We start from the raw sequence: 13331 nt of genomic DNA, 5'->3' as shown, positions 1-13331 counted from the left end.
CGTCGACCGCCACTTGATAGTCGTTGTGTCAACACAAGAGCAGGATTCTCTGGCGTAACACACGGTGGGATGAAAACCCGGTAGGCTCAAGATAGAGCCTGACACCTCTGCAAGGAGGCTAGGCTCTATCTATCATTGCCTTATCCACCAAAGTGACACAAGTGGGGATTGAACTTGGCCCTCCATTGGAGAACCCAAGTCTTTCTACCACTAGGCCACAAGTGGTGGATAGTTCCTGATGTGCTTGAAGCGGTCTATAAAAACTAACTAATATTAACTCTAAACTAGACACTCTAAGTTTTAAATTAATAAACTAAAACTCTCTAAAACCTAGACCACAAAACCGACAAGTGTACCAGTCAATGCAGTATAGCCTAACTAAGTCCGAGTATCGAACCCACGAAACTCTACTGACTACGAATACTAGACTCGACTAACATATCTAAGACTGACCCGACTTAATTGTTGTTATGTATTGAGGGGGGGGGGGGGGGTTACAAACCTAATGCAATTTATTAAAATTAACTAAAGCTGACGAAGACACGAACTGGGATTAGAGATGTATTCAGATGATGGGAAAGACACTACCTAGGTCAGAATCCTACACGTGAATGACACGTTCTAACGGTTATAGAATTATTATGGATACCTGGATCTTTGGATATTAACTTAAGGGATAACCGGACAAGTCCCTCGACCCTTCTCGAGAAGACACTTTTGGTAATCTATTGAGGTATTTAATTACCGTTTTTATAAGACTATCTCACAGTTATCTTAGTGTAACATTAACGTATCCTAATTATTATCTACCTCACGGCTCTATAATCTAGGATAACTAAGGATTCCTAATTAGGCTCAACTAGCAAACAAAGACTGTGAGCTAGGGGATCTTCTCACGAAGAATCTAACCAAGGAACCTAATCACTCAAGACTAGTTGACAACCACTCACCTTACGGATGTTGCGGTTAAAAGAACACTTATTCTTTATTTAAATCCTAATCATAGAAAACTATGGGAAATCATGCATAATTAACTATAAACTAGCCGCGAACACACAGTCCGCGACCTAACAAGCATTAATACACTAAAGAAATCCACAAGAACACAAGTGAAACATACGAAAAAGACATAAACAAGAACAAGTCTGCATATACAACTAATTATTCAAACCAAAGTCTTTAAATATAAATATCAAATCCATATATAATCCATAAACTGGCAAGAACAATAGTCAAACATGTACATTCATCTTTAACTTAAGTAGTCAAAAAGTTTAGCCAAAAACCATAGTTAAGAACACGAAATAAGTCTTAAATAAATAATAAATCATGTTTATAAAGTCTAATAACACGAAGTAAATTAAACCGAACTAACATGTTTACAAAACCGAACTCGTATCTTGAATCTGAGGCTTGAACACGAACCGTAAGCTTTTTCTCTTCGTATACGTCTCCTCCTCTCTGCTCGTCCAAAAGAGCCCCCTTTTACTTCTGTCTTGTGATGTATATATTCTTCCCTCCGTATGTATTCAGTATGTTATCTCATTCAAGTTCCATCGTTGGGACTTGGGCCTCTGGCGTATCATTAAGAGGTTAAGTGGGCTGCCTCAATGAATTTTATTTGGGTTGGGTCTTGCTATTCGGTCAATCACAAAGAAGCAAATCAAAAAGAACAACAGTGGCATGAATGTAAATAGCTGAAATCATTAAGGGCATTATTTTCAATTTGGCTTATAACATGTTTCTCAATTAATTCTTCCGCATGCATGGATCTTGTGCAGCCTTTTTCTTATTTAATTCATAGTCAACCTCTCTTCATTTTTAGTTAACGTCCAATCCTTCTTTTAATAATTCCACAAGATTCCTCTTAATTATATGGCGTCCTACTTCAACTTCAATGGCCAATTTCTCAACACGATCTAATATGTTGCCATAAAAAAGAAAACAATGAATCTAGTCACTGGCGGCTTTCAGTGGCGGTGGATAGTGTAAAGTGGGGGTGTACCCGCCCCCGAATGTTTAGGTTAGAAGTGTAAAATTTCCTATTTTTCGTCCAAAAATTTTATAATTATATAGGATTGTCCCCCCAATTATTTTGCCTAAATATTTATACAACATATAAATTGGGTCTTATGATTTTTCGCCCCCTCGAAACTTTTAGTCAAGCTCCGCCACTGGCGGCTTTGATGGTGTGCGGGAAGGACCTCCGCACAAGACCCATAATTTCATGGGGCACGCGGTTTTTAAAAAAAAATCCGATATATGTTATTTTTTTACATAGTAAACACATACCAATTCTAATATAGGCCTATTTACAACTCATTTTTATGGTTTAGAATTTAGCCCACTTAACATTAGGTTTATCAAGCCCAATACTAATTTGATTTAAAAATAATAATAATAAAACATTACGAAAGGGCACATTTTTCCGTGCTCGAACAGGGTACGTGAATTATCAGAGACGCCTCTGAATCTAGTAAGTAATTATATAATAGAAAGACATTATTTTCTTGTTCACTTAATTAAATCGTTTTAGCTCGTTTTCATTTAAAATAATCAAACTTCAAAAATGAATCCGATACAAATAGAATTCAATACAATCAACTTTAAAGTTATTCAAAAGTGTAGGATATATATATATATATATATATATATATATATATATATATATATATATATATATATATATATATATAGTAGAGAGTTCAAATGAGAAGAAATTTTTTGTAAGAATAAAAAAGAAGAAATTTCAACCAATAAGAATGATTCATTTTACTTCATTTAATTATTGCATTTAATATTAGTGTAAGGGTATATTGGTAAACTTAGATAGATCATTAATTGGTAGTCTTCATTTTTAATAGCTAACTACATTAAATTTGTAAATTATTTTCAAAAAAACATATTTTTTAAAAAAGAAAAAATATATAATTTAAAGTGTAGCATAAATTACGAGGTGTGCAGGATGAATTACGAGCTGTGAGGATGAATTTCAATACGTGTAGGGTAAATTTCAAAATGTGTATGATAAATTTTGATGTGTGTAAGCAAAATTTAAGTGTGGAGGATGATAGTGTTTATGACTAATTAATTAGTCAAAGATAATAATAAATGAGTTTAGAAAAAAACTATTTAGTGTTTTACATTTGTACCATTTGTTCTTTTTCTTCTTAATTTAATTTTCTTCTCAAATGAACCTTCCCCTATATATATATAGGGCAAGGTTCATTTGAGAAGAAATTTAATGTGAGAAAAAAAAGAAGAAATGACATAATGGTAAAACACTAAATAGTTTATAACTCCTCCCATTAATTATGTTATCTCTCATTAATAAAACAAAAAACATTTTATCCTACACATTTTCAAAATTTATCATACATATATCTTACACTTACCGAAATTTACCCTACGCATATCTAAATTTATCATACACATTTAAGAATTTATCCTACACATACTAAAATTTATCCTACACATGTTGAAAATTGTCTTTCACCCTAAATTATTTTTTCTTGAAATAGTATATATTTAAAAGTGAGTTACAAGTTTAGTTAGTTAGCTAATTAATTACAATTAGAAATTTACCTATATGCCCTTATTAATAACATTAAATATACATATTAAATGAAGTATAATGGAGCATTTCTATTGGTTTGAAACTTATTCTTTTTATTCTTACAAAATTTTTCTTCTCATTTGAACTCTCCACTATATATATATATATATATATATATATATATATATATATATATATATATATATATACATTATATATAAAGAGAGAGAGAGAGAGAGGGGCCGGTTAACGTACAATACAACTTATCCTACATTACGTACGCGATATTCTCAGCCGTAGGATCTTCAATCCATCAAACTAATTTAAATCATTAAATTAATCATATTAATGTATTCAAATATTATAAAAAAGGTTAAAATCGTTATTACGATATCTTAATCTTTGTAACTGACGAAGATTAGAATCTTATATTCAAAAATAGTATTAAAAAATTCAACCGTGAATCAAAAATCAAACCCTAAATCAAATACAACAACGTAAGATTCTTATTCACAAACCTCCTTCTCCCTTCTGCGATTTCATATCTGCTGATTCCGGAAGTTCTGAACTGTAACAACATCGATCGACCGTCTATCGAAGAAGATGATGCAGGATGAACATTATAATATGCGAAATACATATTGAACATGCGAAAACAATTGAAAAACAAAAAGAACGGTTGTGTTTTGTTATAGTGTGCGAATTCTTGTTTTAGACACATGCGATTTTAAAAAAGGTGATATTGTTTGAGGTTTGTTATAGTGTGCGAATTCTTGTTTTAAACACATGCGATTTTTAAAAATAAGGTGATATTGTTTGAGGTTTGTTATATTGTGCGAATTATTGTTTTAGACACATGCGATTTTAAAAAATGATCTTGTTTGTGGTTTCTTAAAGTGTGCAAATTCTTTTCAAATCGCATGCGATTTTAAAAAAAAATACTGCTGATGATGATTTCATGTAACTTTGTCCACGTTGATTGAAATGCACAAACAAGAAATTATGAATTGATAATTAAAATAAGTATAAATTTACTATTTTATATAAAAAATTGAATTTAATACCGATGTGACTGTAATTAGGGATGGCAAAAATACCCGAGCCCGACGGGTATACCCGAAACCCGACACAAATGGGACGGGTATACCCGATACCCGACGGGTATTGGGCCGGGTATGGGTTTAGTTTTAAAAATTTTCGCGGGTATGGGTCGGGTATGGGATTAGGTGATACCCGACCCGATTACCCGAAACCACATACCCGTTTACCCGAACTATATACCTGATCATATACCCAAAGTTTTTAATTTTTATTTTTATTTTTATTTTCCATTAACCGTTATCTATTAGTGATTTATTTTAATAGGTTCATAATGTGAAAAAATAAATTTTCTTTTAGCATATGTATTTGATGATAGTATTTATATTTTGTATGTTGTGAAGTATATACATATAACTGTATAAATATTATAAAGTTATTATTAATTTATGCTAAAACTTATATCTATGTAATGTATATTTTAATTAATAATAGTTGTTGCATAAATAAAATTATGTAATAATTATAATAGTAAAAAATGTATTTGGAAATCCCAATGTATATTTTTTAACAAACTAATGGGTATACCCGATACCCGCGGGTATACCCGGTACCCGACGGGTAATTACCCGACATATACCCGACGGGTATTTAGTCGGGTATGGGACACGATTTTACAACCGGGTATGGGTATGGGATTGCCAATACCCGACCCGAACCCGACCCATTGCCATCCCTAACTGTAATGTGACTTGTAATGATCAATTTTACCATAAATACATAAATACTACTGAACTTACCACCTTACCTACATAATAAATTTACTATTTTAATATAAAATACACAGGGATAACAACCTTCCATATTAAGACAATGAACACAAACACACAAAAAAATGCCATCTTAAGATTCAGAACAAATAAAGAACATTGCAATAAAGGAACTATTGTCAACTCGCATGTTGACAGAAATAAGCACCGATGTCACCTCTTCTCATTTGATTCTTGATGTGCAGGGGAAGATTCTTGCAGAAATCAAGAAAAATCAAGGGATGTGGGAAAGACTACTTGAAGAACCACCATCAAGCTTCAGAGACGCATCATTGGATCACATAAAGGAACCGTCTCGAGCTGATGACTTAGCCTTCTCTTTCCTAAAAGATGCTCTAAACACAGTGAAAGAGAATATGGAGTTCAGCTCTGCTGAACGTGACAAAATCTTTGCTTCAAGTAACTAGATTTCTGTTTATCGTTTTATGGTTTTAGTTGTGTTAGACAATAACAAATACTTTATATTTATGTTTTGTGTACATGTTTTGAAAACATCTTATGCTTAATTATTATATAAATCGCATGAATGAATTACACATGTTTGTAACAAAATACAAGATAACTCAAAATCGCATGTCATAAAATGAAATACACAATGAAATCGCATGTTAAACTACTTATAGACTAATGCATATAAAATCGCATGTTTATATAATAAAAACTCATGTGTATTAATTCTCATGTTTCTCGTATAAAACCGCATGTACAATTAAAAAATTTAATCTTCCTCATCTGAAACCTCTTCCCACTCATCTTCTTCTCTGCCATCATCACTCCCTCCACCGTAATCTTCAAACTCATCTTCCTCTTCATCGTCTTCGACCTCGTTGCCTTTGTGCCTGGGATTTTTTTTTCAATCTGGACTCCCTTCATCTTCTTTTGTTGTTTGCCTTTAAGTATCTCGCAAGTCCGAATATGTTAGGATCTGAGGCCGTCATGATTGTGTTTGTTTGCATAAAACGATTAAACAGAACATATGAAATGATATAAGTGCAGCGGAATTGAGTAGCAAACTTTGTAAACACAATCAAAGGAAAGTATAGATTGATAAACAATTGCTTTTCATTGAGTCAAAAGATTTACATAAAAGCAAAAGATTACAATGCAAGCTTACAATCTAAACTCCCCCTCAGCCTGATACACCAGAGTTGGTTGCACAAGATGAAAGGATTGGATTGAGGAGGCGAACTCACTCAAAACGAATCAAGTATAACAGTACAGAATACTGTCATATTTATAGGCAAACCAAACTACTGATGAGCTTCAGCTGACGTCACCATGATAGTGACATCTAACGACCTAACAAACTATAAACACTGTTCTATACAAACTACTGACATGTAACATCTGATAAGTAGTAAAATGCAAGACTAAGAAAAACTACTGCTTCACGTTCCACTGTTGTAGCCTGAGCACAGATGTTGAATCTTCAGTGCATTCTTCAAAGGTGATCAGTCTTTGAGAGAGCAGTGCTTGAGTCTTCAGCAGTACTTAGGAAACAGCAGTAGATAGAGCATCAGTGTTTGTCTTCAGCAGTCGTTGGATAATCATCAGAGTTTAGTTTATCAGTTGTTGTAGTTGAGCAGCACTTAAGATCCATCAGATGTTAGATAACCACTGTCAAGGGGAGAGCATAGGATAAACTGCTGCTTATTGATGGTCCACTGATGAGATCCGGTTTTGGCTTTACATTATCTGTTCCTCTGTTAGGGTTCAATCCCAACAGAATATCATGACCTTTATCGTTGCATACACTACATGTCCTTGACCTTTTTCCTTTGCGGCTGATCATTTGTTCCTTCTTCGATTTAATCCTTTTATGCGAGCCACGACCTTTGTTTCTTATACCAGCTGGCACACAGACAGTAGGAGGGGCATTAGTTACTAGTTGTTGATAACCAATCAACTTTGAAAACCGGTCAAACTTTGGATCAAGCTGCTTGGTTATACGACTCTGATCAACTTTTTCTTTAATCTGCTTCATTTGATCTCTGACTAAAACAAGTTGATCAAGGTCGGAAATCAAATTGCTAACCAAATACTCCCATGTGTAGATGATTTCGCGAGCAATCTGTTTAGCCTTGTGTTTCTCATCCTTATCATCCACCTTTACATCAAACGTGGCGTTTAATTCATTCGGAACCACATCCTTTGTCCATCTCTTCATAACATATTTGTTTGGTATTTCTCTAACACCAAACATCTTGAAAAAAAATAGATGTGTTTACATAGCAGCCAATACTGTTCAAAACGCAAACAGCTACATTGTGCAGTTACATCATCTTCAAGATTCTTGAAACACACCTACAAAAAACAAAAACAAAAAAACAAAATAAAAATTGAAATCGCATGTGTACATGAACAATTTCGCATGTCTAAAAAATCATTTTCATGAATTAATTTAAAATCGCATGCGTTCATCAAAATCGCATATTGTAAAAATCATGTTCTGTAATAAATACCAATGGGGCTTTTCAAAATCGCATGTTTTAATATATATGCTGTATTACCTCTAATAACCCATCTCCGTGGGCTTTAAAATCTTTCAACGATATCCTTATCCGGGGACCCTTGATTTTGGTGTCCATTGGCAAACATTCGGTAATAGTTCCATATATCTCTGTTTGCTGATCGAAGAATATAGACATGGTGTATATCTTAGCAGCATCTTTTTGCAAAGTAGTTTTGCCCCAATCATCAGGCTCAGTATATCTTGAAATATGATCATTCATTCTGTGATTGAACCTTTGGACATCCATTGCACCGTCAAAATGATTCATAAACTCTACAAGAGTGAGTTGTGAATTAGCCACCTGGAAAAAAAATGGTTCTCACTCTATGATCTCGAAGTTGTTCTCATAAGTCCAGACATTGGCTCGTGCCGATAAAAAAGCCGGAATCCACATGGATCTCATCACAAACATATCATCAATCCATTTATTTTGTGTAAGACCGTACTCAATCATTACCAACTTCCACTGTCTCTCAAATTCTTCCGGCTCAATGGAATTAGTCCATACAATATCGCACATCTTCCTTTTAAAGTCATCATTGTTGCACAACTCGTGTCCAACCTATGCCGATAAATGGTTTTCATATAAGCCTGTAACGAATCTATGGTATAACAAAATGCTAACGAACGACAATATATCATAGTATACCTTATCTGCCACTTTTTTCATTATGTGCCACATGCATAATCTGTGTCTGCTGGTAGTAAAAACATCATCGATAGCCTGTTTCATCGCAGGGTCTTGGTCCGTCACCACAACCTTTGGCTGCCGTCCAAATGACTTTACGAATGAATTGAGAAGCCATTTATAAGAGTCAATGCTCTTCGATGCCAACAAGCCAGCTCCAAGGGTTACATTTCGACAGTGGTTGTCAATCCCAGTGAACGGGACAAAACACTATCTTGTACCTGAAATTCAATAAAATTAAAGATTTAGTAGCGTGCGAAGTACATACTGTAACATGCGAAATAGACAAAAATATGACATGTAAAATAGACAATAAAACATGCGATATATTCAACACCTAATCTTCAGTGTATATTAACATGCGATATTGCAAGTTTACAAAATCGAAAAATATTAAAAAACCATTTATGTAAAACATACTTGTTTGTCTTGAAAGTTGCATCAAATGATATCACATCCCCGAACTCCATAAAGTTACGCTTGCATAACCAATCGGCCCAGAACAAACCAGTTACCCGTTTGTCCTCATCAACAGAATATTCAAATGAAAAATCAATTAAATATTGTTTTTTGTCGGTCAACCTATTGATCACCATGCCAGTGTCATATTCTCTTATATAGCTGTTAATTCGAGTCTTAAAGTTTTTGCACTCATCGACCATGGCGCCAACATTCTCGAAACCACCGTAACGTTTCCTCATTATATGAAAAGCTTTGATAGGGCCAAGGTTTAGAGTGCCTAGTTCCCATATCATCTCTTCCTGGACATCTGACAATTGCCTGTACGCTGGCAGCATATGAATATCGTGTGGACATACAAACTTATGATTATGGCCATCAACGAATTTCTTGACTGTACATAATATACCATCCACCGAGCAAATCATAAGTTGAGCTTTGCACCCAGTTCTAATGGTCCCCTTGTTCCTTGATTTGAATGACTTTTTTGACTTCGAATAAGCATCGTCAATAAACAATGGCTTATTTCCCTCTTTAGAACAAACAAAATACTTAGTTTTAGTTATACCACCACTGTGTACTTCACCACCTTTCCGAGTAGAAAAACCAGCTAACTTAGCATATGTTTGGTAAAACACGTATGCTTGTTCGACAGAGGTAAATTGCATTCCAACCATAGGTGTAGCTGATGGTTCAACCACCGGAATATAAAGCCTTTCATCCACATAAATCAAAATAAAAAAAAGAAACACATGCGATTTATAGGACTCGTAACATGCGAAATATTAAAAAATTCCATAATTTCATCATAAGAACAACAAAACGTGCGAATTTTTGGGCTCATAACATGCAAAAATGACCATTTTGATAAATATCTTTTACACATGCAATTTATGATATCATAACATGCGAAATCAACATTTAGAAATAAACATCACATGCGAATTCCCAGACCCAAAACATGCGAACTTATACAATTTGCTTTCATATCAATTATCCTCTAAATGAACATTCAAAAAAATTCGAATCAGTTATAATAATGCAAAATCATTACTACGATTAAACAAAACACATCTACGAACAATTTTATGATCTAAATTAACATAAATTACCATTCGAACACTCATTTACACCACTTGTATTTGCATTTGGATTTGGATTTGCAGATTCAGGATTTAAAACATCGTCAATCGTAACTCTCTGATACGCAGATAATTGAACCTGATCACCGACCGATCGAGCGTCTTCAAACTCAACATCTGTGTTTCGTCCGGTGCTGCTCTATGGATCCATTGAACAAAACAATTGAATCAAACCCTAACGCAGAACAACGAAAACTGAAATGTATTGTTTGAGAATTATGAGAAACTTGAAACTGATTCGAATAATAATTATCGGCATAGTAGTGTAACGAACTTCTCGCCGATTGAATGAATAGACTAATTTGCCATAAGCTGATTGAATGAATTGTCTGATTTAACCTTATGAAAGAAAAACGAGTCACGACACGTGTACAGCCAATGTAGTCGCGTATGTAATGTAGGATAAGGGCATTTGTATCCTACACTTCCCCCCTCTCTCTCTCTCTCTCTATATATATATATATATATCCCATAATACATCATTTTCTATAAGAAATAAAATAATAATAATCACAAAAAACATCTCTTATATAATATAAATATAAATAAACAAATAAAAATGTTAAAACGGAATGCTTGTTTCGTGAATAAGGGGCTGTTTGTTGACCTCTTAATGAGGCTCTTAATGGTTTAAAGTTCTTACTGGTTCACCACTTAATGGTTCAGACTTTTTGTTTCACGAGCAGATGTCTGAAGGGTTCAGACATTTGCCTCTGAATGGTTAAGACCTCTAATTTGAATTGGAAACACATTTGCCTCTGAACGGTTAAGCATTATACATGCTCTTAATGGTTCAAACCTCTTACTAGTTTAACACTTAATGGTTCAGATCTCTTCTCTTACTGATTTAGCACTTAACCATTCAGATGTTGCGAAACGGCCCCTAAAATACACATGAAAAAAGTCAATGATGAATTGAATTTTCCTTTTATGTTTTAAGCTTCATAGCTTACTTTGCTTAAAACTTTCTTTCCACAAAACTTTCGATAATACTTTATTATAAAATTCTTCTCTTTTATACCGTTTCTAAAAATATATTAATGTGTAGAATAATTACACATGGTCCTTTGTTGCATTTTGAGGCTCTCCTGCCTGTATAAATACACTCATCTCCATTGCATCAAACTCATCAAAACATGAAAAAATCTCAACTTGTGTTCTTTTTGCTTCCAACTCTTTGTTTCTATGTTTCATTGGGAGCCTCATCTCCCATTGATCCTGATGATTCTGAAGATTTCATAAGCTGCCTCCAATCGAAAACCAACAATGCCACCTCCATCTCTCAACTCATTTTCACCCCCCTCAACTCTTCTTTCGAGTCCATTTGGGAAGCTAGAGTAAACAATCTTAGGTTCATCAAACCCTCCACCCCTAGACCGTCCGTCATCGTGACTCCCATCGACGACACGCAGATCCAAGCCTCTCTTTTCTGCACCAAGATACACGGATATGAGATCAGGATTAGGTCGGGAGGACATGACTTCGAAGGCGTCTCGTCCTCTTCTGTAGTTCCCTTTGTCATGCTTGATCTTGTCAACATGAAGTCTATAGATGTGGATGTTGGAAACAAGACTGCATGGGTCCAGGCTGGTGCACTGCTTGGTGAAGTCTACTACAGTATTTCTCAAAAGACCAACACCTTGTACTTCCCAGCTGGTGTTTGTCCCAATGTGGGTGTGGGCGGGTACATGGGTGGCGGTGGGTATGGAAACCTAGTGAGGAAATATGGGACAGCTGCGGATAACGTTTTGGATGTTCTGTTCATGGATGTCAATGGAACTATTTTGGACAGGAAGTCGATGGGCGAAGATTTGTTTTGGGCGCTTCGCGGTGGTGGTGCCTCCAGCTTTGGAATAGTTCTTGCATGGAAGCTGAGCTTGGTGCCAGTGCCGGAGATTGTGACTGTTTTTGTAGTGAATATAACACTTGAAGAAAATGGGACAGATATTTTTTATAAATATCAATATGTAGCACCAAGAATGGATCCGAATTTGCTTATAAGAGTTCGGATGTCAAGTGAATTTATAGGCAACACCACAAAGAAAACGATACGAATGTTGTTTGAAGGACTTTATCTTGGCAAAATCGACACATTGCTTCCATTGCTAGACAAAGAATTTCCTGAGCTCAAGTTGAAGCAAGAGAATTGCGAAGAAATGAGCATGGTCCAGTCAAGCATTGTATTAGCAATTCAGGGATTCACAAGCTCGACCCCAACCGAAGCTTTACTGAACCAATCTGACATCCTGAGGCGGCAGTCGAACGCCAAAATTAAACTAGACTATGTCAGGACTCCTATCCCTAAAAGTGGGCTCATAATGATCTGGAGTAAGATGTTTGAAAACGACCGATCAGAGTTGTTGATTGCATACACTTTTGGAGGGAAGATGGAGGAGTACTCGGATACAGCAATTCCGTATCCTCATAGAGCTGGGGTTTTGTATCAGCTATATAAGGGTGTGAGTTTTGTTGATCAAACTTCAGACACGACCCCAACATCACTCAAACGGATAGAGTGGCTGCGAAGTTTTGATATGTTTTTGGAGCCATACGTATCAAAGAACCCGAGGGAAGCGTATGTGAACTACATTGATCTTGATTTGGGTGTTGGAAGTGAGACTTATGAGGAAGCAAGCGTTTGGGGCGAGAGGTATTGGAAGAGGGAAAATTTTGAAAAGTTGATTCGAATCAAGGCCAAAGTGGACCCGGAGAATGTCTTTAGGCACCCACAAAGCATACCAGTTTTCAACTAAGCACCTGTTCTGATCACTCGAAGACATGTTCAAAGCATATCATATAATATGTGGTTCTAGTTCACTTACGTTTTTTTTTTTTTTAATAAATTTGCAATGAATAAGTTTGTGTGTGTGGAAGTTTAAGTGTTTATTCTGCCAGTTCTTGTCCTTGAATAATTTATCATTGTTTTGATTGATTATATGAATGTATTATGAAAACCATATCTGAACCATATTTTAGTTTGTTTTCAGTACTTTGGTTTTTCTCGTCTTTAATTATTTCTGTTGGGAAGGAAAAATAATTATTATTGTTGAGAAATGTGTGATCCAAGTAAACACCACATTGGCCAAGGTGGGAAATGGGTTGGATG

At 35.1% G+C, this 13331-nt stretch overlaps 2 protein-coding genes across 2 annotated transcripts; one reads left to right on the top strand and one right to left on the bottom strand.

The window, feature by feature from the left end:
- Positions 1–6142: 6142 nt before the first annotated feature.
- LOC110900844 (protein FAR1-RELATED SEQUENCE 1-like) lies at positions 6143–9325 on the bottom strand. The gene is made up of 7 exons (XM_022147706.1): positions 9140–9325; positions 8586–8717; positions 8394–8498; positions 7935–8237; positions 7702–7728; positions 7341–7627; positions 6143–6263 (listed from the first exon to the last, which is right to left on the bottom strand). Exons 1-7 carry the CDS (start codon positions 9323–9325, stop codon positions 6143–6145), a joined length of 1161 nt encoding a protein of 386 aa, XP_022003398.1.
- Positions 9326–11361: 2036 nt separating this feature from the next.
- On the top strand, positions 11362–12978 carry LOC110900853 (tetrahydrocannabinolic acid synthase). The gene has a single exon (XM_022147716.2). It carries the CDS (start codon positions 11362–11364, stop codon positions 12976–12978), a length of 1617 nt encoding a protein of 538 aa, XP_022003408.1.
- The last annotated feature ends 353 nt before the right edge of the window (positions 12979–13331 follow it).

This window comes from Helianthus annuus, chromosome 6, assembly GCF_002127325.2.
Source record: "Helianthus annuus cultivar XRQ/B chromosome 6, HanXRQr2.0-SUNRISE, whole genome shotgun sequence".
Lineage (NCBI taxonomy): Eukaryota > Viridiplantae > Streptophyta > Magnoliopsida > Asterales > Asteraceae > Helianthus > Helianthus annuus.
This window is presented reverse-complemented; position numbering and strand designations above follow the sequence as displayed.

Coding starts and splice junctions, on each gene's coding strand:
- LOC110900844 (XM_022147706.1), bottom strand. CDS start 9,325: ATGAGGAAACGTTACGGTGGTTTCGAGAATGTTGGCGCCATGGTCGAT. Junction 8,499..8,585: donor TGAAAAAAGTGGCAGATAAG/GTATACTATGAT, acceptor TTATCGGCATAG/GTTGGACACGAGTTGTGCAA. Junction 8,238..8,393: donor TTGAGAGACAGTGGAAGTTG/GTAATGATTGAG, acceptor TTTTTTTTCCAG/GTGGCTAATTCACAACTCAC.
- LOC110900853 (XM_022147716.2), top strand. CDS start 11,362: ATGAAAAAATCTCAACTTGTGTTCTTTTTGCTTCCAACTCTTTGTTTC.